At 53.7% G+C, this 27452-nt stretch overlaps 1 protein-coding gene across 1 annotated transcript in view; it reads left to right on the top strand.

Moving 5' to 3' along the window:
- Window positions 1-23732, top strand: part of COL23A1 (collagen type XXIII alpha 1 chain) — a gene marked incomplete at its 5' end in the record, with an annotated part of 352873 nt that extends 329141 nt beyond the window's left edge. Inside the window, 20 exons of the mRNA XM_082652209.1 lie at window positions 989-1015; window positions 4366-4482; window positions 5334-5369; window positions 5786-5812; window positions 7535-7588; window positions 8598-8642; window positions 10069-10146; window positions 12195-12248; window positions 12876-12920; window positions 13777-13866; window positions 15174-15236; window positions 15537-15593; window positions 15857-15883; window positions 16804-16866; window positions 16951-17004; window positions 17196-17222; window positions 19761-19814; window positions 20107-20193; window positions 22130-22168; window positions 22571-23732. Of these exons, the coding sequence (XP_082508335.1) occupies window positions 989-1015; window positions 4366-4482; window positions 5334-5369; window positions 5786-5812; window positions 7535-7588; window positions 8598-8642; window positions 10069-10146; window positions 12195-12248; window positions 12876-12920; window positions 13777-13866; window positions 15174-15236; window positions 15537-15593; window positions 15857-15883; window positions 16804-16866; window positions 16951-17004; window positions 17196-17222; window positions 19761-19814; window positions 20107-20193; window positions 22130-22168; window positions 22571-22573 (1047 nt within the window). The 3' untranslated portion in view covers window positions 22574-23732. The remainder of the gene's footprint in view (window positions 1-988; window positions 1016-4365; window positions 4483-5333; window positions 5370-5785; window positions 5813-7534; window positions 7589-8597; window positions 8643-10068; window positions 10147-12194; window positions 12249-12875; window positions 12921-13776; window positions 13867-15173; window positions 15237-15536; window positions 15594-15856; window positions 15884-16803; window positions 16867-16950; window positions 17005-17195; window positions 17223-19760; window positions 19815-20106; window positions 20194-22129; window positions 22169-22570) is intronic.
- Between the last annotated feature and the right edge of the window lie 3720 nt (window positions 23733-27452).

The following is a 27452-nucleotide window of genomic DNA, read 5'->3' as shown; positions in this document are numbered from 1 at the left end:
CCCCAGGAAAACAAATGGCAGAGAGCTAACCCTTTGCAGTCCTTTGTGAGAAGGTCTTCCCTGACATTTGGCACTAAATGTCACAGTCAGACTCCTGGAGGGCTGGGAACTCCAAGTGACTTGGAAGGGAGCAGGAGAGAGGGGAGACCTGTGTGTCCCACAGTGGAGTCAGGGGAGGGAGGGGCCATACAGACCTGGGTGTGGTAGAACCGACAGGGCATTTCTAAGGCAGGGCAGGGCAGGGCTGGGCTGGGCTGCGCCACTGCTATGTGGCCCGCATAGGTCAGGGCAGCCAGGGTTCCGGTCCACCCTCAGGGCTGAGCAAGGCACAGGATCTGGTGTTCAGAGCCTCAGGTTTGCATTACAGCTCCACCACCAACTGTGTGGCCTTTGGCAAGTTACCCAGCTCTCTGGGCCTCAGTTTCTCCATCTGTAAATTAAAACCAACCTCTCATGGGGAAGACTGCGTGAGGTAACCGTCTGAATGTTCTTTGTAGATGATGAGACACTCGTGCAGTTGGCAGGTACAGTGATTGCCTTCTTGGCAATTCTGGCTGATGCCACCGAGTCATAGAAATGATTAAGGTAGAGGCTTTGAAAACAGAGAGAAATTGAAGTCTTGGCATCTACTGCTACATAGCATACTGCCCCAAAACTTGGTGGCTTAAAACAGTAAATCAGTTATCATCCCTCATTATTCCCAGGTTCGGGGGTTCCACTCTGCTGTGTCTGGGGGCTGCCAATAGATAACAGACCACCTGGCTCCAAGCCCTGGATCTACTAGCTGTGTGACCTTGAGGAAGTTACTTAGCCTCTCTGTGCCTCAGTTTCCTCATTGGAAATGGAGATGACATAGAACCTTTATGTTTTTTTTCTTAGAATGAAGTGAGACTGTGTATATGAAGCACTGAGCACAGAGCAAATGCTCCACACATGTGAAGTAGTAATAAAAGTAGTGGTGATGTATCACCCTGTTTTTTGTTCCTAGGGTGCACCAGGAGACTTTGGCCCCCGGGTAAGAACTGAGCAAGACCCTCCCCTGATCCCACATGGTTTGTTTCATATCATAATAAGGTATACCTAGCGTTTCTTCTGGATCCCTATGCTTATCACAGAAAAAAGTGAGCAAGCAGCCCCTCCCCACCCGTGGTCTATCTCACTGCCTGTTTTCACGTCAACATCCGCTGGGTGGAAGCCCCAAGCACCTTGATTTGGCCGAGGCTGCCGTCCCCTGCACAGACAGGGACTCTCTGGCAGACATCCAGTCACCCTTATCACCATAGATGGGCAGACAGTGGGGCTGGCACTGGGCCCAGACTGGAGACTGATCTTCCTGAGGGCAGCTGGCACCCAGGAAGAGGGAAGACTGTGGATGTAGCCAGCAGCCCTGAGCCCAGAGTTCAGCTCTGCCACTTACCAGCTGAGTGACCTGGAGTGAGTCACCTTCCCCTCTGAGACTCAGTTTCTCCAACTGTGAATGGGGATGACATCCTTGACCCCAAGCCACTGAGGTGAAGATTCATGGCAATCAGGAAAGTGGGCACCTGGCACCCCAAGTGGGAACAGTAGATCAGAGTCTCTGTCCAGCCCACTTCTAGCCCTTCATGCCCCCTGAGTCCAGGCACCCAGAAGTGCCTTGTTCCGAACCAGGGTTCTCCTCAACGGAGGCTGAAGCAGAGTGGAGACCTCTGCTGGTTGGGCCCCACAAAGCAGGTCTTGGCAATTTCGTGGGGAGCGTAGCTGGGGATGCCCACTCGTGGATCTCTGTGCAGCTCAGGCTTTCCCCAGGCTGGTGGGGGCATTTCTAAAGGGGCTTCCCAAGAGCAGCATTCTAAGCGGCACGAGACCAGTTAAGAGCTACCTCCAGAACGGAAACAGTAGCACGTCCACTGCATTCTATTGGTCACAGCAGTCACAGGGCCCGCCCAAGTCAAGAGGGTGGAGAAATGGACTCCAGCTCTTGGGGGAGTGCAAGGTCCCATTGAAGAGGAGCCCGTGGGATGGGAGCAAGGATAGCACCCATGTTTGGAGAATGTGTTCCGCCACTTCCAATGACCAGGCTTCCTCTCTCCAGGTGGGGTTAAGTGGCTTTGCCTCCAGAAATAGCCTGGTCATTTCTAAATCACCCTCCTGCCTTTCTCATCACACACCTCTTTGCCAACTAGATGGTTTTCCCGAGGCTCAGTCCAGGATTTATAAGTAGAGACCATCACGTGTACAATCGCCGAATCCTCAAGGTAGACTGGCGGAGTCTGGGCTGCTGGTGTGTACATTCCCCTCGACTCACCCCACGTTCCCGGGGGAGACCTCAGCCATCCGATCCTGGTGGGAGGAGGAGGAGGAGGCTGACCAGCCTCATTCCAAGTAACTCAGGAGAAGACCCTAAACCTCTTCTAGAACCTGCTCAAGTATCTACACCCATTTTCTGCCTTGGTAAGGAGCTTCCAGGCCAGTGGTTCCCACCCTGAGCCCTTGAGCTATTAAAGGAGCAGCAGTGGGCGGAGTATCTTCAGCTGATTCCTAACACAGTGTAAAATGAGACAGAAATGACCCACGACTATTGCCACTCTGGTTGGGTGACCTTACCAAACTCAGTTGTCTTTTGGCTGGAATTCTATCTTCTTGGTCAGGACCCTGGCTGAGTCAGACTGATCAGAAGATCTGCATGGTGGACATTGCGAGCTTCAGTTAATTTTTTAATTAGGAAAACAAGTGAGCTATGTCTTAAGTGCAGTGGTCTAGAGAACCAAGTTCTCTCATATCGTGGGGTCACAGATGAAAAATACTGTCTAAAAGAGACTCTTGCCTCAGTGGTCAGAGGAGACAGTGCCTTTCCTAGCTCTGTAACCTTGGGTAAATGATTACATTCTCTGACCACTGGCTACTCCATCTGTAAAATGGGACAATAGCAGTGCCCTGGCCAGGTGGTCGCAGGGTTAGGTGAGATAACCTCCAGGTAGGCCTCACTCCTCAGAGCTTGGGCACACAGCAGGGGCCCAATCCACAAAAGGCTTCTTCCTTTCTTGGTGACAGGAAGGTTAGGAACTGCTGGCACTGAGCCAGATGTGCCACATTACTGTGTCCTGAGCCAGTGCTGGGCGGGCACCACTGAGGCAGCAGGAAGTGCTGGGGGCACTGTGGTCTCTCCTCCTCTCCTCCTTGCAGGTGGGGCCACAAGGTGAGGGCTCTGGCTGCCTGAGGTCTGACCCATTACTAACACTGCCAAGAGTGAGGGATGTGGTGCTGCATGAGAGAGATGGTGTGGTCCTTTGTCGCTCTTTTTTTTTTTTTTTTTTGAGATAATTAAGAATTCACAGGCAGTTGTAATAAATAATACCCCGTGTACCCATCATCCAGTTTCCCCCAGTGGTGACATCTTGCATTGCTGTAGTACAACCTCACAACCAGGAAATTGACACTGATATAATCTGCCAACCTTATTCCATTTTCACCCATTTTACTTATTTGTGCGTCTACTTATTTCCATGCAATTTTATCACCCTTGAGATTTGTGCAACCACCACCCAAAGATCCCTCCTGCTATCTTTTTATAGCTGTAGTTACCTCCCTCCCTGCCCCCATGCCTAACCCCTGGCAACCACTGATCTGTGCTCCATCTCTATAAATTTGCATTCCAAGAATCTCAGAATCTCATGTAGATGCAGTCATCTAGTAGCCAACTTCTGAGATTGGCTTTTTTCACTCAGCATAAATCTTTTGAGATGCATCCAAGTTGCTACATGTGTCAGTACTTTGTTCCTTTCTATTTACTGCTGAGCAGTATTCCATGACATGGATGTACCCCAGTTGTTTAATCATTCACCATTGAAGGACATTTGGATTGTTTCCTGTTTGGAGCTATTATGAATAAAGCTGCTGTGAACATTCACGTATGGGCTTTTGTGTGAACATGTTTCTGTTTATCTGGGACAAATGCCCAAGGGTGTGCCTCTATCACTTAATAAAGCAGGAGCTGACCAACCAGGAAGGTCTTTCAGGAGGCTTACAGTCCCCATTCCAGAAGGAAGGGCGCTGGTTGGGCACTTGTGCTTTGTCCCACACCTAGTGTGTCTCATCTCTCACCTAAACACCGTAGCTGGGCTTCAGGCACTGAGAGCTGGAGACATGGAGCATGCCATGGAGTGTACAAGACCTTCTTGGCCTCTTATGCAGAGGTATAGGGACCTGTCCCTTTGTGTGGCCACCAAGAAGTGGCAAGAGGCCCAATAACAAACCCCTTTCCTCTGAGCCTGCCAAGGGCTGGGAAGGTGAAGGCATCTGGCCGCCCATCTGAGGAGGCCTCTCTCTGAGGCCAGAACCCCTTCCCCTCAGCCTCAGAGTCATGCTGGGCCCCATCTCTTTCAGGGAGATCAAGGGCAAGATGGAGCTGCTGGGCCTCCAGGGCCCCCAGGACCCCCTGGGGCCCGGGGCCCTCCTGGCGACACTGGGAAAGATGGCCCCAGGGGAGCACCAGGCCCAGCGGTAAGAGAGAGCACGGAGCTGGACCACCCAGGACGTGGTTCTGTACTTACCAAAACTCCAAACCCTGATCCTAGAATCAATGCCAACCCTAGCCCTATCCCAAACACCCACCCAGACTCTTACTCCAGTCACACCTTAAATCTGACACTAACCAGGTCCTTAACCCCAATTTAGGCCTTGACCCCAAACTCACTCCCAAATCTAGATCCACACCCCCAATTCAGATTGTTATCCAGACCCTAACTCTCACCCCTACAGACTCTGACCCAGCTCTTATCCCCACACTCTAACCCCACATAGATTCATAGACCCTAACCCTAACCTTGGTTATAGTCTCAGTCCCAATCTACACCCGGAGACCCCTATGAGGCTGCTGTCTCTGCAGATCTCTACCAACCTCTTCTCCCTCTCTCTCTCTCTCCCTCTCAGTCTCTCTCTCTTTCTTTTTATCTCTCTGCTTTTTCTTTACCTCTCTCTCTCTTTCTCCTACTAACTAAGCCTCAGTTGTCCTCCCATAGTCCTAACCCCAATACCGGAGGCCAAATCTCATTGTACTGCCTCTTTCCTTCACCCAGGGGCTCCAACCTGTACTTTCCCACCAAACTGCCACCAGGGTCCCCTGTCAGGGAAGCTACTCAATTGTCTCACCAATTCCTTATCATGTTGGGCATATAATTCCCTGAGTCTCAACTTTCTTGTCTGTGGGGTGGGGACAGTGATGCCCACTTTTCAGAAGTTTGGTGAGGACAAAATGTACTTGCAGCCCCAGCCCAGGGTCTGGCGGGAGATGGGGGCTCAGTCAACTGTGAGCCCCTGCCTCCCCTCATTGCTCTCCTCTTATGCCTCCTCAGGGTGCCAAAGGAGAAGCTGGACAAGATGGCGAGACGGTCAGTATCCAGGGCATTTCAGAGGTCCGGGCTGGCAGGACCGTGGTTCCAGGCCCAGAAGCCCCTCTCCCACACACACCCACATCGGGGTTGGGTGTGCGGCTGTATGTGTGTGCACACCTGCACTCTTGCCCCCCCACCACCTGTGGGGAGCAGATGGGCCAGGACTCCAGCCCCAGCAGAATTCTCACAGACCCAGACCCCTGGGAGGGAGCCTGCAGTCCACTTGTCACTGCTTGAGATCTAAAGCAGATTTCTGTCCAAGATACGAATGGGTGGCACAGCCGGGTTCCAGAGACAGCTCTGCCTGCCCTCTGGGACTTGGTGTCACCCTTTATAAAACAAGGATGCTAAGGAAGACAGCCCGGGAGCCCTGTCTGGGATCACGTTTAACACCCCTTCTTCTCTCATTCCAGGGCCCGAGTGGACCCCCAGGGCCCAAGGTAAGCTCCTCTCACTTCTGTCTCAGGCCTGGGGTGGGGGGCTCCCTCACCCCACCACCTTCCCCTCCCCCACCCCCACTGAAGCCAAAGTGGCAGGGTTAGAAGACCAAGTTCTGTAACCTTAGGCAAGTGACCTCATCTCTCTGTGCCTCAGTTTACTCATCTGTCAAATGGGGTCATGATAAACTTTTCCTGCCTTTCCTTCACAGCAAGTTGTGAGGATCGAATAATAAAATCCATTAGCTTGTCAGCTCTCTTTTCTTCCCTCCTTGAGCAGCACCTGCCAGGGTGGGAAGGCAGGCTATGGTCCTCCCTGAAGGAGCCAGAGCCCCTGGACTGAGCAGGAGGGAAAGGTGGGAGAGGAGCCCCCTTTAGTGAGTGCCTGCTGGGAGTCAAGGGCCTTCAATGCATTCCCTCTAATCTCACAACCACCCTCTGAGGCTGGGGGAGTCAGGGCCCCTCTTACAGGAGCAGTGACTTGCCCAGGGTCACTCAGCTTGGGAGGGACCAGGTCAGGGTCGGAGTGGAGTCCAAGACCGTCAGCCCCAGCACCCACATGCATCTCTCTGAGGGGCTCGGGGGTCTCTGGGCTGCGCTGGATGGGGGTCATCAGGGCCACTTCTACCAGAGGAGCAGGCACCTGGTGTCCAGGTGGCTCTGATATCTCTTGCATCCCCACTATCTCCCCTGCAGGGTGAGCCCAGTGTTCCTGGAAAGAAGGTGGGGGTGGCTGTGGATGGCCTTCTTGGCAGGGGTGTGGGAAGTGGCTGGAGAGAAGGGCAGGGGCTGGGCACGGCGGAACCCAACCTAAGTCCTGACTGTGGGTGGCGGCTCTGACCTCTGTCTCTGAAGCCAGGATCTCATTCATTCATTCATTCACTCATTCACTCACTCTTAGAGAAATACATCAAACACATACAATTACTCAAACATATCAGATTTGTTCCCATGTCAAATTGGTTCTCGAAAAGTGATCCCTGGATCAGCAGTACCAGCGTCACTGGGGGCTCATTAGACATGTGTGTTCGGGGCCCATCCCGGAGGCCCCGAGTCAGAGACACTGGGGGTGGGCGTGCTCTGTTCAGGCAGCCCCCTGAGTGGTGCTGACATGTGCTCAAGTTTGGGAACCACTGACCCAGATTAATCTTCCCCCATTGCTTCCCATGGCTGGGCCTCCTCCTCCTCTTCCTCCTACTGGGCTCAGCAAAGCTGCCCCCTCCTCCGGGGGACCGTCCGCAGCCACCTACTGAAACACATGCTCTCCCTGAGTCCCTCTCTATCCCACCATTCTCTTATATTCTCTTGTCTACTTCCCGGCATGGGGCTATGAATTTATCTGGATATTTCCTTGCCCTCAGTCTCCTCTGACTCATTGAGCAGGGACCCCATCTGCCTGGCTTGCAGAGGGTGCTCAGAGATGTTTGCTGATGGAGGGAATGAATTCCCTCTCCTTCACCCACCCATCCATTCCTTCTGCACACACCTGCTAAGGTGTGCTCTGGGCTAGTGGGGACAGGGGACAGAGGTGGATCTGACCCCACCCCTGCCCTAGAGTTACGAAGAGGGGAGAGGGGTGCTGCCCCAACCCAGTATGACCAGTGCTGCTGCCAGGAGTGGACTGGTGTGCTGGGGAGTACAGAGGGGGGATGGCCAACTGACTGCCAGAGGACCCAGCCAGTGTGTGCAGGTTGAGGGCTGCAGCCTCCACTGTTCTCTCCTCAGGGGGATGATGGGACACCAGGCCAGCCAGGGCTCCCAGGACCCTCAGGGCCCAAGGTAGGTACATGTCCCTCCCTCAGTGGTCCCCCTGCCTCCCACCTCCCCAGTTCCCACCTGCCTGGTGAAGCCCTACACTGCCCTTTCACATCATGGCACATGGGTTGATGACCAGGACAGGCCAGAGGGAGGCAAGCAGTAAGGCCAGGGTCCCACTCACCAACGGGCCTGGCAAGTCACCCAAGCCATTTGCCTCCCCTCACACCCTCAAGTCTTCTGGTTCCCATCTTAGGTGGCCCCACTCTACCCAGTCCCCAAGGCAGGAACTGGGTATCTTCCTTGCTTCCCCAACCCCTTAAGACAACCACCAAATCCTGGCCAGCCTGCCTCCAAACTGGCTGAGCCCCTGAGCTGCTCCAACCATACGCCAAGACCAAACCAGAAGGGGCCTTGGTCCTGAGTCCTCTGGGCTGCACTGAGCCTATGCCCCCCAACCCACGGCTGGGCTCAGGCACGTTCTCAGGAATTACTCTGGAAGCCCACAGACCCAGGCAGCCCCCAGCCTGCCCCCAGCGCTCTCTCACAGCACACGCCTCTGTTGCAGGGCAAGCCAGGGAGCGCGGGGCCTCAGGGAGAGAATGGCGTGGACAGAGCCCTGGGGCCCAAGGTGACATCACAGTCCACTGCTCTGGTTCCCAAAGGCCCATCACGGGGGAGATGGGTTTCACCTCCAATTTGCCCTTTTAAGTTGGGAGTCCAGGAGGTCCCAGGCCCAGGGGTCTTGTTTGATTGGCAATCAGAAGCCCACCTGGGGGCGGGTAGCAGTGGGTCTGGGTGAGTGATGAGGCCTCCACTGTGTAGCCTTGGGCTTCTGGGCCTCAGTGGCCCATCTCTACACAACGAGGGGTCAGAGGAAGGTCTCACAGGCCCTCCCTCAGGGAGCCCCATTCCTGGGATGCCAGTCATGTCCACTCGGCCCTGTGTCCTTTGGGGAAGAGGGGACTAGAGTGGGCAGGGGAACTTTTGGCTTCAGCCCTGCACACCTGGCTGCAACCATGTGTCTCCACAGGGGGAGCCCGGCCAGCCAGGCGCCGATGGAGCCACAGGGCCGCGGGTAAGCCGTCTTCCCCCAGCCACACCAGTGGGATCCAGGGGCCTGATTCCTTCTGAAGCCCCCTGTCCCCCAGAGACCCCAGAAGAGCTGGCAGGAACTGGGAGTCTTTTTTTAATAATAATAATTCATTAGTGATTTTTTTTTTTTTTTGCTTTTAGTCTCATAATACATGCTTTTGGTAAAATGTTCAACTATGGATGTGAAAATAAGAGTCCCGTCCTCTCCCCTCTTCTCCTCCTCCCCAGGAAAGTGTCTGCCCTCCCAGACTCTTTTCTTGGCGTATTCAAACATAGACCTCGATTTGCGACATATGGCATTACCCTCCCCCTGTGGGGCCTTGCCTTTCCCCCAGCCCCACATCACCGTTCACCCCTGTCTCTGGAGCACAGCCACCGCAGCTGGTTCCAGATCTTTTGTGATGAGCCCCTATCAACACACTTTTAGAACTACATCCCAGCCCCTGTTATTGGCCCTGTGATTTTGGGCAATCACATCCCCATTATGCTCCCAGAGGCAGCCTTCCTCCTCCAAAACACAAGTCTAAGCCCACAGCCTGGTCGTGCAGGTGGCCAGGGAATTGGATTAAGCATTGAGTGTGGGAATTCAGTGTACACCTTACAGTTCCGTGAAGGCCATGACCGTGGAGGCAGCTGGCAAATGATGCCCTGGCCTGGGTCTCTCCATCCTGCGCAGATGGCCTCAGGCCTGACCAAAGTGCTCACAGACCCCGCTGCTCTCCTAGCAGAGAAGAGTCCAGTGGGGAGGTGAGGTTCAGATGAAAGGTGAGGTTCCAGCAGCAGTGCACATGCCTGTGAGGATGCGTGCCTGTGTGAACACATGCATGTGCAACACATACATGTGGACATGTGTGTAGGGGGGGTGTGCTCAGAACCAGGAGCGAATGGGAGTGTCAGTGCCTGGTGTGTGCAGTCCCCACCTGAGGTTAAGAAACTGAGATACAAGGGCAGCATCCAGCCGGCATGTCTTTAATTGGCCCGCGCAGTGTTTTGGAGGGTTTGGGTGTTTTTGTTTGTTTGCCAACATTTAAAAATCTGAAGCACTTCACATCAAAATCAGACTCTCCATTTTCTCTCAAGAACGCAGGGATGGACCTCAGTGGGCTTCAGTTCCCACGTGAAGGCAAATCACAGCCACCCCCAGGCTAGGCGGAGGTGTGTTCCTCAGTTGGCCCCAGGCATCCCCCTTCCCTTGTGTCACCCCCTGCCTGGCCCCTGGATTGCTCAGTCAGGGTGCCAGTGCCTGAGAGAATGCAAGAAGACACCATGCTGGGGCCGCCCAGGGTACAGCTGAGAGCTGACCCACAGCTCACTGGCCTGTGTGCAGCCCTGGTTACTAGGTTCTCTGGGTAAGACAGAAATGACTACCATGCTTTTCCCTGAAATTCTTCCTCTTCTTTCTGCCTCAGGGTGCCCCAGGCCTCAAGGGTGAGCAAGGAGACACGGTGGTAATTGACTACGATGGCAGGATCTTGGATGCCCTTATGGTAGTGTTCCTGGTAGACCCTGATACACCCTTGCTGTTTGTTTTCTGAGGGAATATTCATTTACTTTGTGTATAAGTCCTGCACCTCTTTACACAAGGGACCAGTGGCAGCTTAACAAAAGGCTCCACGTTCACCAGGTGCCTGATATGGAAGTCAACGCTGTGTGGAGACCCACACGATGCTGAGAGAGCTACTGTAAATGGGGCCTATGTGGCCCTGAGCTCCTCAGAGGCCAAGACAAAAAGGGAAGCTCACCCTTCAGAAGCAGGAGGCAGGGCCTCCCTGGGGCCTTCCTAGGGAACACAGGCTGGAGGGGGCTGGGTCTTCTAATGACCTCTGGGGGAGAAGAGTGTGGCAAGGCCTGTACTGGGAGGCTCAGGAGATGTATGGCCTCTGAGCCCTGCCCCAGTGCTGGGCAAACTTGGGACCCATCACTGGTAGAGTGAGGGGTTGGGTGCCAGCTGCTCACAGGTACCAGGGAGGGGAGCTAGGGTGGGGAAAGGTGGTCCTCAGAGACAAGACTGGGTGTCAGCACCTAATCCCACCTGAGCTTCAATTTCAGTTATCTCCTACAGGCCTCAGGGAAGCACAAGCTGATGGTAATGTGCCCACCCCAGGCCTGCATGGCGTGGTGTGGTGTGACGTGGCCCAAGGGCATGCATGTGCATGAGCCGCATGGAGAAGCCCTATGAGCTCAGAGAGGCGGGAAGTGGATTTTGGATGCCAGCCGGGGACAATGACTGGATTCAATGGGCAGTGGGCAGACACAGATGGGTGAAGGGAATGGTATGAAAGGTGGGGTTAGCTAGAGGCAGGGAGGCCACCAGGGAGGCATGTGCTGGGCCTGAACCTGGGGAAGGGTGGGTGGAATGGAGGAAGGTTGCAAGACCAGGGGCATCTCAATGGAGGAGCCAACAAGAAGGCACAGGTTGCAAGATATTGGAAGTGTTCATCAACAGATGAATGGATAAAGAAGATGTGTGTGTATATATATACACACACATACAATGGAATTCTACTCAGATATTTTAAAAAAATGAAATTTTGCCATTTGCAACAACACGGATGGACTTGGAGGGTATTATGCTAAGTGAAATAAGTCGGACAGAGAAAGACAAATACTATATGATATCACTTATATGTGGAATCTAAAAAATACAACAAACTAGTGAATATAACAAAAAATAAGACTCATACATATAGAGAACAAACTAGTGGTTACCAGTGGGGAGAAGGAAGTGGGGAGGGGTAATATAGGGGTAAGGGGTTAAGAAGTACAAACTATTATGTTTAAAATAAGCTACAAGGATATATTGTACAACACAGGGAACATAACCAATATTTTATAATAACTATAACTAGAGTATAACCTTTAAAAATTTGAATCACTATTTTGTACACCTATAACTTATATAATATTGTACATTAACTATACCTCAGTTGTTAAAAAGTGGGGGCAGGTTAGTGAGAGGAGGTGGAGGGAAGAGACCTGGAACTTGCTGGGCTGGGGGCTGGGCAGCTGCAGCCTTTGTGAAGGGGCATGAGTATGGCGGGTAATGGTGGGCGGCGGGCCTGTGGGAGACCTGGGTGGGGACAGGAATTTGGGAGTGAAGACACCATCTCCTCCCAGTGAAACCGAGGGATGCCCAGGACCAGCAGACAGCACCAGAGTTCACAGGAGAGGCAGAGAGCACGGCGCTAGGCCACTGGTGGGAATGTGATCTTTGGCTGGCCTTGAATGCCAGCAAGGGTTTTACACTTGTTTCTAGAGGCAATGGGGGAGCCATCGCAGGATCTTGAGCAGGAGTGTGTTGTGACAAAACCTATACTGAGGGCAGAGGGGTTCTGGGCCCTTCGTGGCAATTAGACACTGTGACGTCTTACCCGATACCTGGTGCGGTCTGCCTGGCCTCCCCCAAGACACAAGGCCTGACCTGACTAGGTGGGAAGGGGGCTATAAGGGTCACTGCTGCCTCCAGATGTAGGGGTGGGTGGGGAGTGATGGGGAGGCCCCACCTGAATACTGACCCCTTGACTTTCACACACAGGGTCCTCCTGGGCCACAGGGGCCCCCCGGGCCACCAGGGATCCCTGGAGCCAAGGTCAGTGCAGATGTAGCTATGTGGTCCCCCCAGGCCCCTGTCTCCAGGGCCCACCTCCCCTCTCCCCTCTGCCTCTGCTTCTCTCCCAGCACCCTGGCCTGGCTTCTGGGGCTCAGAGAAAGTGGCCCTGCTCCTTCCTAACCAAGCTGGGTGCCTTCTTCTTGCCCCTGGGTTCTCCCTGGGATCATTCACACGTGTAATCCATAAACGGCCCCTCATGACGTCACAAAGTCCTGTAGATTCCATAGGCATTCCTATGGCCTGCGTGCATCCTTTACACCTGCCCACTTGGCTCAGGAGAAGGAGCCCAAGACTTTGAAATCAGGCAGGGTCTGGTCTCTGCCATCATCCCTGGGCTGTGTGGCCTGGAGCCTCAGCTTCCAAATCTGTAACCTACCAACCTACTATAGCCACGGGCTGCACCTGCCCATAGGGGCTGAGGAAATGGAGGAGAGGGTGGTTGGTGCCTGGCACTGTGCTGGACACCCAGTGAGCATCTTCTTGAAGCTCCAACTGCAGGGACCCAACCCAGGGCTGGTGTGCTGGTCAGGGGAAGCAGCCTGGCCACAAATTCCTGCCAGGGGCTGTGGGACACCATAACCCCCCTTGCTGTCTATTCCCTTCCAGGGCGAACTCGGATTGCCTGGTGCTCCAGGAATCGACGGAGAGAAGGTCTCTGGGCCTTTTATTTCCTTGGTGATGCCGGTGCTTCGTGTCGGACTGTGTGTGTGTGTGTGTGTGTGTGCGCGCGTGTGCGCAGAGTTGGAGAGAGGCAACAGAACAGAGTGGGCTCTGGAGCCTGTGTGCAAATCCTGGTTCTGCCCGTAGACCTCAGGCAAGCTACTCACTTTCTGGCAGCCTTAGTTCCTCACCCACAGGTGAAGATGGTATAACAGGGCTGCCATGAGGGTTAAATAACTGTGTATGGAACACACCTGAGAGCAGTGCCCGCATGTAATAGCAAAGAGTCTTCAAATGTTAGCTAAAAGTATCACTGTCGTTATTGATATTATTCCAAGTGTACATGTGTGTGTGTGATCCTACATAGACTCGACAGTGTCCATGAGAACCACTTAACATTCATGGGTGTGCTTTAGCACTGGGTCCCTCATGTGTGGCACACAGTGGACGTTACAAAATTGGTTGAATGAGGGAATACGGTGGCTGGAAGGGTGACTGAGGGATGGTTCGTTGTATGTGGGGCTCCCACCATTGGCTCCTGAGATATGAGCACAAGGTTGGCCCCAAACCCCATATGCGCCCCTTGGTAGCTGCCCAGTCCCAGTCCCACTTGCTCTACCCCCTCCACGCCCTGCGCCACCCTGCACCCCTGCTTGCAGTGAGGCACGCTAGGGGCTGCCCCTTCTCTGTCTCCGACCAGGCCCCTCTGCTCATTCATTACCTGGTCTGGAGGGGAGGACCCACAAGGAGGAGGTGGGGGTCTGGCTTGGCCTGGACTAAGCTCTGGGGACCTGCCAGCATTGGGGGGAGGGAAAGTGCCTACTGTACCTTGTTCTGTGGTTTTCAGGGTCCCAAAGGACAGAAAGGAGACCCAGGAGAAGCCGGGCCGATAGGACCCAAAGGGGAAGCAGGAGAGATGGGCCTGTCAGGCCTCCCGGTATGTGGCTGGGTGAGCCTCACCCTACTTGCCCCACGCAGGGGTCCCAAGGTGAATGCGTGTCCCCCACGGTGGCTGCCAGGGGCTGGGGCCCTACGGTCCTAGTCTCAGCCCAGCCCTGGCCCACCGAGCCTTTGAAGGGAAGCTCTGGGCTGCCCTAACTCTGAGCCCCCACTTCCTCCTCTGTAGAAGGACCTACCACTTACCTCCCAAGGCCTCCTTAAGGTGAAATAAGGAGGCCTCGCCTAGTGTCCGGTAGTTAGACTGGGAGCTCTGACAGCCCACGTTTGCATTCTGCTCCATCTCTTACTGACTCTGGAACCCTGTGCAAGTGACCTAACCTCCCTGGGCCTCAGTTTCCTCAGCTCTAAAATGGGGGTGAATAAAAAGAAACGAAATTGAGTAATTTGTAGTGAGGTAGATGGACCTAGAGTCTGTCATACAGAGTGAAGTAAGTCAGAAAGAGAAAAACAAATACCATATACTAACACATATATATGGAATCTGAAAAAAAAAAATGGTTATGAAGAACCTAGGGACAGGACAGAAATAAAGACGCAGACGTAGAGAATGGACTTGAGGACATGGGGAGGGGAAGGGTAAGCTGGGACGAAGTGAGAGAGTGGCATGGACATATATACACTACCAAATGGAAAATCGATAGCTAGTGGGAAGCAGCCACATAGCACAGGGAGATCAGCTCCGTGCTTTGTGACCACCTAGAGGGGTGGGATAGGGAGGGTGGGAGGGAGACACAAGAGGGAGGAGATATGGGGATGTATGTATGTGTATAGCCGACTCATTTTGTTATAAAGCAGAAACTAACACACCATTGTAAAGCAATTATACTCCAATAAAGATGTTAAAAATTAATTAATTTAATTTAATTAAAATGGGGGTGATAATCTCCCACTCCTACAAGGGAACACATGGACAGGGCTGAGAATGATTGGCTAACATGTGATAAATACCTTCTGTCACCATCATTTTTAGCACTGCTCTTGTCATGCGTGGCTAGGTGCGAAGAGCTGCCACCACTACATACCCATTGTCCATCCATGAGGCTTACTCAGCTAGAGAGCTGGTGCCAGGATTTGAACTCCAGGTCTTTACTTCCAGAGCCCCTGGCTGCCCCCGCCCCACAGGAAACAAACCCACTGATTTAAGGAAAACTATTTTAAGCTGCAATGGCCAATTTATTGCTGCTGCCCAGAAGCCTTATGGGGGAAGGAAGGGGAGGTGCTGAGCCCCATGGATGGTGATTTTGGTGATGGACAGAAAAGGCTCAAGGCCATCCTATCCTGCAGGGTGCCGACGGTCCCAAGGGGGAGAAGGGAGATCCGGCATCTGACAACCTACAGGAGAGCCTGGTAAGGGGGCTGCTGATGATCTCTGCTGTGGGCTGGCTGGGGCCCTGAGCCTTGGGACACAAGGGCCACCTGGCCTGACCAAGCCCAGGGCAGTGAGGGAGGGGGAGGGGGAGCCTGAGGCCTGTCTTTGAACCCAAAGGCCAGCACTGGGCCTCCCACCAGGCAGAGCCCTCCTGGGGGCAGCAGGGAGCTCGGCGCCCATACCCAGGCAGTGCTCCTCCAATGTCCGATGAACTCAAGTGTGGGTGAGTGAGGGGTGACGGGGCGATGGGTGACTAATCCACCTCTGACCCTTCCTAGGCCCAGATCATAGTGGAACCAGGGCCCCCAGGCCCCCCTGGTCCCCCAGGCCCCATGGTAAGAATGTTTGGCTTGAAGCAGCTGGGATACGAAGAGGGTGGTGGGCTCAGGCCCAGGGGAAGAGAGGATACCCCAGAGCGGGGGGGCACATCAGACAAGGAGGGCAGAGCCCAAGTCTGGGCTTGGGAGGCCACAGAGGTCAGGGCCACAGGGGCCAGTGAGTGGCCTGCAAGCCTATGTGGCCACTGCAACAGGGCCTGACCTGGAGGTCTGGACCCATCCTGATGGCCTTTCTGACCTGCTTTCCCCTCCTTCTCCAGGGCCTTCAGGGAATCCAGGGTCCCAAGGTGAGTCCTAAAGCATGGGTAGGAGCCCCTCCCACTTGCTGCTGGCTCACAGCCTGGACAGTTCCAAAACGTCTTGCTAGTAGGCAAAGCGAGGGCCCCATGCTCGGCCCTGGACCAGCCCTGCATCTTCCCAGGGCCTGGCCATTCGCAATCCCCTATAGAATAATCCCGCTGATGCCCCCCACCCAACACTTGGCCTCTCCATTCCTTGCCCCCTCCCCTAGTGCACATCTGTCTTTCAACTGCCCACACCTGGATATGAGGTCTTGGGTTTGGTGTATATTACATAAAGTCATGTCCTCTGCTCTTAAATTAAAGCTGTGAGTGTGGCCTGACCATGTGCCCTGTCCCAGAGAGGCCAGCTGGCCTCCCTGCATCTCCCTAGTTTACCCTGGGGGAGAGCACATCTCTGCTTCCCAAGCTCAGATGCTGAATGGGACCTCAGAATCATGGAATCCCAGAGCTGAGCAGGGCCGGGCATGTGGCCATACCAGATGTGCTGCTTCTGGTTCTGTTTTGTCCCGAGGCCTCCCCAGATCATGTTTAGAAGAAGCAGCTGCTGTCAGGGATGGGGTCCAAGACTGGGACTCAGAAATGCAGTTGCCACTCAGCCCTGCCACTCCCTGGCTGTACAACTGGGCCTGTCCCTGCCCCTCTCTGTCCCTCTGTTTCCTCATCTGTGAAATGGGTGTGACCATAACCACCTTCCATGATTACTGAAAAAGTCCACATGTGAGAAAAGGTAAAATGTGCACACCCACATTCTGATTATTTGCACAAGAAGGGAGCCAGGGCCAGGCCTGTCAGAGCTTGGAGTCTGTCCCTCTGCCCTGTACACCTCGGTTCCCGCACAGGCCCCAAGCTTTCCTGTCCTGCCATCTGTCTGGCCCCCTTAACTGCTGTCTCCCCTTTGCTTCCAGGGCTTGGACGGAGCAAAGGGAGAGAAGGGCATGTCGGGTGAGAGAGGATCCAGTGGCCTGCCTGTGAGTGTCATGAGCCTTGTTTGTCCTTAGAGGTGCTAATTTCTATAACTGTCATGCCTCTTGACCCATTCCTTTTCCACCCAGGGGCCAGCTGGCCCACCAGGCCTTATTGGGCTGCCAGGAACCAAAGGAGAGAAGGTAACATCCTTCCTTTAATGCCCCCCAACTATCATGTCACTCAGTCCTGGGGGCTCAACCCCTGCACTTCACTGGTCCCTGGGGCCAGAATTCAGGTTCTGTGGACAATTCACAGGGCTGAACTTCCCAGCAGCTGTGTTCCCAGCACCTCCTTCTCAGCCCTCTCACATCTCCTCTTTGTCTATTCTCAGGGCCGACCCGGGGAGCCAGGACTAGATGTAAGTATTTCACCGTTCACTGTGACTGGGTCCCTCCCATGTGTAAGTTTTGCCCTCATGCTGCCCATACAGTAACTTGATCTGGTTAGCTTGGATGTATTCCCCTTCCCCATGGCTGGGACTACAACTGGCTCGTTCTGCCCACGTCCCCATTGCTAAGTCCAACACACAGCCCAGAGTAGGCGCTTTGTTGATGGATGGATGGATGGATGGGTGGATGAAGGATGGGTGGATGGTGGGTAAATGAGTGATGGATATAAATAAATGATGGATGTAAATGAATGATGGATCATGGATCATGGATGTATGAATAGTAAGTGAATAGATGATGGATGGAGGATGGTGGAGGATGGATGGAGGATAGAGAATGGATGGATGATCCATTGGAGTAGGGAGGTGGGAATAGCAGTGAGGAGCCTGTTGCAATATCCTGGTGAAAGATGACGAGGCTTCAGCTAGTGCAGTACTGTAGGAAGGAGAGAAGGAGAAGTATTAACCCAGTGTTGATTGGATCAAGAGACAGAAAGCACAATTTAAACTGGTTTAAACTGACTCATACCTGAAAAATCCAGATGTATGACACATAGATCCAGGGCTCAAGTGTGTCAACATGACCCAACCTCTCATTCTCTCTTGTCTCTGCTTCCTCTGTGTAGTCATCATTCCAGTTTCCACATGGTGATGAGATGGAGCCAAGAGCTCCAGACCTGCATCCCCCTCGGTCCAAATCCTGGAGAAAGGCATTTGCCTCACTCTCTACTCTTTGAGAAAAAGTCTTATCAACTCTCCTTGGCCCCAGCTAGGTTAATGCTGAAATGTCACTTGCCATAAGAATGCAGTGCCCTGACTGGCCAGCCTGCTCACATGCTCCATCCTGGAGCTGGTGGTGGAGTTGGTGAATTGTGAGAAGGGAGGGTGGTTCCCAGGAAAATCAGGTAGCTATTGCAAGGGAAATGGTGACCAGATGCAGGCAGGGCTGCAAGGGCTCTGGCGTCCACCCTAGACTTTAAGGAGAAAATGTCACCATGGAAAGCACCTGCAGACAAGGAAGAGGAAGAACTCTAGACTGACTTTCTGACTGGGAGGGCCACGTTACATCGATGAGGAGGGTCAGGAGAAGACACTGATGAATCCAGCTCAGGCTGTGGACCGAGGGAGGTAGTGGGGGTGGAGCAAAAGGGACTCCGTGGCCACAGCTGCTCTCTGGGAGGCCTGGAGCTCAGAGTGGCATCTTAAAGCCACACCTACCTGCTCTACCTGGCAAACTCCTGGCACCCACTCCACCAGGTCCTGCTGAAATGGGGAGCCTGCTCGGAAGCCTTACCTGACCTCACACCTGGACAGAAGAGCCCCTCTCCCTGGGACCCCATGGTATCTGGTTCAGACCTCTGTCACTGACCATTGATCATCATCTTCTGCACCCCACTGCCTGCCATGTTAGACTGTGTACCTTTGTACCTGCAGGGTTTTAATTTATGGGGGTGACTTAGTGATGACACAGAGTGGCCTAATGCCTTTGACAGAAGAACTTATAGCTTACATTTCCCAGGGAAATGGCATGTCCCACATGGGGCCACATGGAGACGCAGCAGTTTTCGTTGGCAGGCAGTAAGGAGTGAGGAAAAAGCCTAGGCCAGGGCTTTTATTGGTGTTTCTATGGGAAAAGCAAGGCAGAGCAGAGTAAACAGTTTAGGACTAGCTAGTTTAAATAATCCTGGCAGGCTTTGGGCTATATAGTCTCTTGTTGCCTGCTACCTGGTCCTGGCATGATTTGGGCCAGGGGAAATATTGACTTGGTGTGTGAGTTAGATAGAGTGGGTAGTTGGGGGATTGGTTGGTTTGCATCTGAAAGGCATGCTCCCAGCCTAGCCCTTTGCTATATGTAAGAGTTGACTACCCCTGGGAGAGGCAGCCTCTCCCTAGCCAGCAAGATTTTGAGGATATCAATGTATCATATTTCTAAAAACAATGTAATAAATATAAGAGGGAACATATCAAATCTGATTTTCTGCCCTCAGCATTCAGCCCAAAGCCCAGTTCCTAGTTGATGCTTAGAAATGTTGGTTGGGTAGATGAACAGATGGACAAATGGATGGATGGGTGGGTGGGCATATGAGTTTGAGCCAAAGGTAGAGAACAGAGGGCACCATTACTTGGTCTGCTGAAGATGGTGATAAAAACTTACATGGGTTTCCTGTGTCTCTGTCCCCAGCCAAGCCTGGGCCAATGCATGCTGCATCTGACTTGACATAAGAGAAAGCCCCTTGCTAGCGGTTCTGCCTGAGGGCTTCCATCCAGAAACAACAACAGTGTTCTACTTTGGAGGAAGCAGTGCTGGTGTCCTGAATGCATGTTTTCTCTAAGTCATCCTGGTACCCAGCATCTGTGTCACCTAGGAGCTGGGGCTGGTCCAGCTTGTACCACGAATATGCGTGGAGGGAAGGGGCAAAGCTGGATCGGAGAGGAGCAGAGATGAACAGATAAGCAGAACAGACCTCAAATTTCATCATCAGGTTTAACCTTTAATCCTTTTGTCAGGGTTTCCCTGGACCTCGAGGAGAGAAAGGCGACCGGAGCGAGCGTGGAGAGAAGGTGAGGGAGGTGGAGAGAAAGTGAGGGGCAGCTGGAGAGAAGGTGAGGGCAGGAGGAAAGAAGGAGGGAGGCAAGTGAAGAGAAGGAGAGAGCAGGCAGAAAAGAAAGGAGGTGGGAGACAGGAAGCAAGCAGAGAGAAGGCGAGGTGGGCGGGAGGAGGTAGGGCCAAAAGGCTGGGATGCGGGCAGCAGGGCAGGGGTGGCTGCCGGCCCCAGGCCCATCTCTCTGAAGGGCATTGGGGGTGCCCTGGGCCTGGCAGCCACCGCCACACCCCATCTCCCTTCTTGCACAGGGGGAGCGCGGTGTCCCCGGTCGGAAAGGAATGAAAGGCCAGAAGGGCGAGCCGGGACCCCCAGGCCTGGACCAGCCATGTCCAGTGGTACGTGTTGGCGAGACGTGGGAGCCCCAACCCAGGTCTTTGCCGACTTCTGCCAGGGTGGGGCCATGTCTTCCCTGTACTCAGAACTCAGCTGCAAGTCCCAGGGGCCCCATGGGTCCCACCCTGGGGGGCCCACACTGCAGGGCCACCCCTGCTGTCTCTGCTGTCATGGTGGCTCCTCTTGCTCTGGTCCTGACCCCTCCATGGGCAAGGCTGAGGACCCACCGTGTCTATAGAGAGGGAGGCCTGGTCAGGGACAGAGCTTCCTTGGACCTAAAGGGGGATGGGACCACCCTCACCTCTCTGGGAGTTTCTCCCGTCCCAGAGGAGGCTTTTGCTGGTCTGGGTAGCCCCACACTCATCCCCTGCATCCCCTCCACATTCCCCAAAGCCCCATCTGTGAAGGGAACTTCACAGCCTTTCTCCTCTCCTGCTTCTTTACAACAGCCTCTCATGGCCCACCAGACTCAGTACCTGAAATAACCAAAGTTTGGTTCTCTTTTTCTAGAAGGCAGGGAGGGTTTACTTGTCAAACTCTTCCAGTGGAGCTCAGAAAAGACAGGAAAAACAAAACAGCTGAGTTCTCATACTAAAACTCACCAGATACTCACATCTGGCCTTCCCCGCCAGGGACACGGAGCCATGTGGTGTACCCCTTCCAAAGGGGGGTCAGGAGCAGGGACCCCCGAAGCCCAGTCCTCTGACCTCTAGTGGGTCATTTGGCCCTCTGTTCCTCAATCTCCTCATCCATGCAATGGAGGTGCTAATCCCTAGCTCCAGATGGCTTTGAGGAGGCAATGGGAAAAACAGAAAGAGCAGAGCAGGAGGCAAGCACACACTGAAAGGTCCAGCGACAGCAGGGGAACAGGGTGGCCCAGCCCCGCAGCCTCGGGCCCTGGGCCAAGACTTCCCTCCAAGTCATTAAGCCTTTGTCTTTGAAACAGGAGAATCTTAAATGCGGAGGCAGGCGAGGGGCGCCAGGCTCCAGGGGCCTGGAGAGGGGCAGCAGACCCTGCCCTGCGGTACGCGGCCTGGCCTGCTGTGTGCTGTGCGCCATGCTGTGCTGGGCATTCTGAGCTGCCTGTGCCCGCTGCTCTGCCCTGCCTTCCTCCATTCTGCCTGCCTTTCCATTCTTCCCCCTCCTCCCCACTTCCCTTTGAGTCCCAGCCTCTGCCCCTGGTGGATGCATGGCAGTGCCGGGGGTGTGCTCCCACGTGCCTGAGGTCTGCCTGTGTGCTTTGGAACGGAGTGAAGTGTGGTCCACTACAGCATCCACCAGGGACGCTAGGCTGACTGACGGGTCAGCCTTTGTCCGTCTCCATCTCCCCACCTCTGGACCACCTGAAGGAACCCGCCCCCCTGCTTGTGTCTGGTGCCTCCAGACGATCCCCACCCCAACCCCACACACACACCTCCCCACCCCGGCCCAGTGTCCACCCTGACCTCAACCTCCCCTGTCTGCCACTCAGATCCAGACACAGGCACCAGGACAGGCCAAAAGGGAATCCCATTTCCTAAACTGTCCTTCAAATACTCTTGGACACATGACTGAGAGCTCTCAGGCCCCCGGTGTGAGCTGTTAGAGCCACTGTCACAGCTGCCAGACAGAAAGCCATGCAGCCCCTCGCAAGGACCAGGGCCAGTCCCTACTCCTGGCCTGTGGATGTCTGGCATGATGCCCTGTACTCCATGGTGTCCTGGTTCTGCCTACAGCACATATGTCCCAGCAAAGCCCATGGGGGCACACTTGGAATACGCACAGAGAGGGGCTGCCATGTCCCATGACCTGACTACCCAGGTGGACAGGGCAGGCATTCGGGCCCTGCCTCAGTGGGGTCCGGTGGCCTGAGGTGGCAGCTCCCTACACCTGGGGCAGGAGTGTGTAGGGCCCTGACCAGCCCCCCATCCTTGTCATTGAAACCTTCTTCCTTTCCAGGGCCCTGATGGGCTGCCCGTGCCTGGCTGCTGGCATAAGGTACTTTGCAGGGAAGAGTCTCCAGGGCAGGCTGGGAGGAGTGGGGGGCCCAGGGGGCCTCAGGGCTGGGTGCCTGCTGCTCCCCACACAGTGACTGAACAGCCAGGTCTCCCCTAGATGACCCTAGATTTGATTCTCCCATCACGTGGCCCAAGGCCCAGGGCTGTGATCCTAGGTGGTTGTGCACAGACCACCCTCTTGGTCATAAAGGGCTCACTCAACGCCTGGCCCGGCCAGTGCAAAGCCATCAGCACCCCCTGGGACTTTGTCCATACCGCCCCCCTGAGAGGGGGTGGAATCCAGGAGATTGGGGTGAGAGGATTGGGGGCGTGCAGACCAGGGGCAGGGCCTCTGGGGCTTCCCGGTCCCCTCCTCACCTTCAGTCTTTCCCTCCTTTTCCAGTGACCCCAAGCACGCATCTCACAACCTGTACAGATCCGTGTGGACATTTTTAATTTTTGTAAAAACAAAACAGTAATATATTGATCTTTTTTCACGGGATGCACCACCATACCTGTGGCCTTTTGACATTTGAGAGTGTGCCCAGCCCAGCCCCAGAATGATCAGCACGTGAAGCTGCCAGGAAAGTGGACAGGCCCATTGGGGGCAATGTGTACTTGAGGGGCACCCTCAGGACTTGGCTTTCCCGGGAAGGAGATGAAGGTGAAAGTGCCTGGCTCAGGAGAGGCTGCAAAGATGTCAGGTTGGGCCTTCAGTCACCTGATTAGCAGAGACTCTGGCTGTCCCGCTGCCCTGCAAGAGCCTGCCCTCTGAAGCTCTGGAGCCCAGGATCCACACCATCCAAAAAGGCTCAGGGCATGAATGGCAAATGCAGCTGCTCCTGGCCTCTCTGGCCTCTGCACTCAGCCACAGCCAGCTGACAGGACTCCCACCCACCACTTGTAGCTGGACACGGGGAGCTGTGGGAAGCACCCTAAGGGGTTGAGCCCCCGCCAAGTTCCGTAGGCCTCAGGAACCAGCCTGCCTTCCGTGAGAACAAGTGTCCTCTGGCCGGGAGTGGAGGCCAAGCACTGTGATAACTACCACATGGACCCAGCAGCAGGGAGCCCTATGATCCCGAAATGTGGAGGTCCCAGGCTGGAATGTCTGTTGTTCTTGTCTCTCCACCACCCACAGCAGGGACCTGATGGGACTTTGCCAGCCTGAGGAGATGGACCCCAAGCTCAGAGTTGGCGTCTCACCGACCCCAAGGCTTCCACCCAGGGGAACTCTGGTCAGCCTGCCAAAAATGAGTCCTCCGAGTGAGCTATGCAAATGAAGAGAGCCTCGGGGCTGCTTCCAGGCCTGCCTAAGTAGGGCACCTATGCCCTGAGCCAGTGATGCTCTGAGAAGAGGCTTCCCCACCTCTGACAAGGGTTCCCGGCCACCAGCTCCAGCCCAACCACTTGCCTACCCCCTCTGTGTAGATGGAAATTGTTGCGTGAAATAAACAACAAATGTGTGTCTTGGGTATGCCTGTCCTTGCAGACTGCCCCTAGCACCATACCTAGGTGAGGTTTCAGCCTGGCTTTTGCTGGGTGGGGAGGGATAAGGGAACTCTCCTTGGGCCAGAGCCACCCCAGAAACCAGAGGAAGTAGTTCAGGCTCACAGCAAAGATGGGGTTTAGAGTTAGGAAGACACAGACTCAAGGCCTAGCCCTGCTACATACCAGCTGAGCCTTCTGTGCAGTCACCCATGTCAGTGAGCCCCTGTGTTTCCTCTGAACTCATGACCCATGACTGCTGCATAACAAATCACCCTAAAATTTGTTGCCTTAAAACAATGATCCTTGGAACCTAGAAAAATGGTACAGATGAACCAGTTTGCAGGGCAGAAATAGAGACACAGCTATAGAGAACAAACGTATGGACGCCAAGGGGGGAAAGTCGGGGGAGGATGAATTGGGAGATTGGGATTGACATGTATACCCTAATATGTATAAAATGGATAACTAATAAGAACCTGCTGTATAAAAAAATAAATTAAAAAATTTAAAAAGACAAACAAACAAAAAAACAGTGATCCTTGGGAATTCCCTGGCAGTCCAGTCATTAGGACTCGGCACTTTCACTGCAGGGGCCCAGGTTCAATCCCTGGTCAGGGAATTAAGATCCCGTAAGTCACGCGGCATGGCCAAGCAAACGAAACAATGATCCTTTCTGTTTCTCTCTTACAGTTCTGGGGGTAATGGGCTCAGTTGGGCGGTTGTCACTCAAGCTTTCCCACACCTGGCAGTTGATGTTGTCTGTCCTCTGGGACCTCAGATGGCCAGAACACCTCTCTGTGTGGTCTGGGCTTCCTCAGAAGGAAGCTAGTGGATTCACAGGGTGAATGTCACAGGTGGACCAGGTGGAAGCTGTGTCACCTTTTACAGCCAAGCCTCAGAAGTCATATGGTGTTACTTCCTGCCAGAATCAGAGGTTCACCCTAATTTAAGGGAAAATTTTCGACATCATATTTTAAGCAGAAAATGGAATAGGAGATGGACAGCCATCTTAGAAAATTCAACCTGCCACGTCATCTGTACAATGGGACAGCAGTGCTTACCATGCTGACTGTGGTTTAGTGAGAATACACGAAGAACCTAGGACAGGTCAAGCACTCGGAAACGACCATGGTTGTAAGTTCCCTCTCTCCTCCTGACCCCAAGCCCAAGCAAGGGCCACAGGGGTGTAGACAAGAAGGGGCCTGCAGTGATGGTGTCTCAGCCTTCTCCCTCCAAGAACTGAGGCCTAAGGAGGCCACAGTATGGGTAGTCCCCCCAGACACTGCTACGTGGCCTCCTCACTAACAAAACAGGCCCAGCCACACACTGGCTAAGGAGAAAGAATAGGTCAAGTCTCCACCTCTGTTTCCCTCAGTTGCTGGCAATAAATGGCAAGCCATGCTGCTCAGCCAGTCACGTGGGTCACCAGAGAAGTCAGTAGTATGAAAAGGAACAGAAACACAGAGGGGCTGTGATGACTGATGGAGACCAGTGGACATCCAGGTGTCCTTTGGAGCTCCAGCATCACCGCACAAATCTACTGCACTGTGCAATTTGTAATTTGCTCCTTCCTCCACCCAGGTAACTCACTGGATCCCCTCACCATCCCTGTAAAGGGTCTATGTGGTTGGTGTCACTATTTCCATCTTACATATGGGGAAAGTGAGGCTCCAAGGGGTTAGTCCCCTGTTCAAGGATGCATGGTAGCAGGCTTGGGACAGAACCTAGGCTCTTGGATGTCCTCCAATTTATCTTTCCCAAATTGCTTGGCAAAGCATGGAGTCTGTGGGTAGCACCATGATGCTGGGTGACTGGCGAGCACAACCTCATGAGGGTAGAAGCCACGTGTTCCCCCTTCCCCAGATACCCAAGGGGGTCCCTTTCCTGCTCCTTTGGGCAGGACAGGGCCATTCATGGCCCATTGCTGCCCCCTTGTGGCCTCATGCTGTGTATTCTCAGGTCTGCAAACTTCAAAATTTAGTCTGCAGAGTCCTCCAAGAGCTTGGGGTGGGGGCAAGAGACTATAGAAGAGTGACTTGCTAAGGTCCCAGCTGAGACACAGGGGAGCACCCTGCCTCACAGCTGAGCCTTAAGGACTGAGGGCCTCACGTCCCCCTGCCAAGAAGGGCAGCTATGCCTCAAACTACCCCTTTCAAAAGCAAAGAAAGCACATTTATGGAGCCCCACTGTGTGCCATGGCATCTAAACTAATCACAAGGATGACTGTTCCCCTTTTGCAGATGAAGCTGAGGCCAGAGAGGAGTGAGCTTACGCAGGACTCCTTTCTCCCAATCCCTAGGATGCTACTAGAAATTCATGGAATGCTTTTGATTGCCACAATGATTGGGGGACACTCCTGGCATTAGTGAGTAGGGCCAGGGACATCAAACATCTTAAATGCATGGGACGGTCCTGCCCAATGATGAACCATCTCACTGAGAATGCCAATGCTGCCTGCATTGAGAAACGACGTGCCCTGGCTTCAAATCTTGACTCAGCCACTTCCTCTCTTCCCCTGCCCTCTTGGCCTCCGATGGTACCTCAAAGGTCGGGCATGAGATAATGGACAGAGGAGTGCTTAGCACAGAGCCAGAGGAAAGAAAGACTGGGCTTCTCTGAGCAGGAAGAAGGGGAAGCTTCCTGGTGTTGTCCTGCCCCTAGTGTAGATACTCTTGGCCCAGTAAATGGCCCAGCCTGGTCTGACCTCCAACCTCCTGACTCTGGACATCCCGGGAGTGGGTGAGATATGAGCTGGGCCTGACTGCGGCCTTCTTACCCTCTACCCTAAAGCAGGAAAAGTTCTTGAGCCAACCTGACTTTTCTGAGCTGCCTGTGCCACAAGACAGGCTTGTGTTTGGGCTCAAGACAGGGCCAAAGATGGGCCCCACAGAGAGCTCTCAGACTCCCTCTTACACACACACACACACACACACACACACACAAAAAGCATGCACATTACATTAAAAGCTGGAACTGCAGGATGTACAGACACCTATTGGTCTCCCTACCAAAGAGGAGGAGCAGATCCACTGAGAAAACTAGTGACCTCCCACTCACATTTCACATGCAGGGAGCGGGGCTTGACCCTCAGAAAAAATGTGCAGGCCACAAGCAACCTCTCTTGGTTAATTTGGGAGGAATTTTTTTCATGAATCAAGGTTCAATTCAGCTTTACAATTAAAAGAAAGAAACTTCATTCAGTGTGCAATAAAGAAAAAGTTCTGGAGATGGATGGTGGTAATGGGTGCACGTGAGTGTACTTAATGCCACTGAACTTGTACACTTAAAAATGTTAAAATGGTAAATTTTATGTTATATATATGTTACCACAATAAAGAAACTCCAAATGTTCTTTAATAAATGCCTTAAGCGGGAATTCCCTGGCAATCCAGTGGTTAGGACTCAGTGCTTTCATTGCCAGGGCCCAGGTTCCATCCCTGGTTGGGGAACTAAGATCCCAAAAGCTTCGCAGCACAACCAAAAAAAAAAAAATTCCTTAAGCATTTTACAGTTGTATGGGGGAAAAGATGAAGAAATCAGCAATGAGGGGGTGAAGCAGAGGGCTGAGACTCATGAAGAAGTGACAGGAGCGACAACAGGAGCCTCCCTTTCCCCAGCCTGCCCAGGCCACCCAGCTCAGGCTGCAGTCTCACACCCTTGCTCTAGGGTTCACCGAGGCAGAAAGTCCCAGGAGGGGATATCTCTCTGCTATCCCGGGTTCCCATTCCCTTAGGAGCATTTTCCTCTCACTCCCTGGAATTAAGAGTCCAGCCTCTGCTGCACACTTGCTGTGTGTC

Source organism: Grampus griseus (assembly GCF_964374135.1).
Source record: "Grampus griseus genome assembly, chromosome: 3".
Taxonomy (NCBI): domain Eukaryota; kingdom Metazoa; phylum Chordata; class Mammalia; order Artiodactyla; family Delphinidae; genus Grampus; species Grampus griseus.
This window is presented reverse-complemented; position numbering and strand designations above follow the sequence as displayed.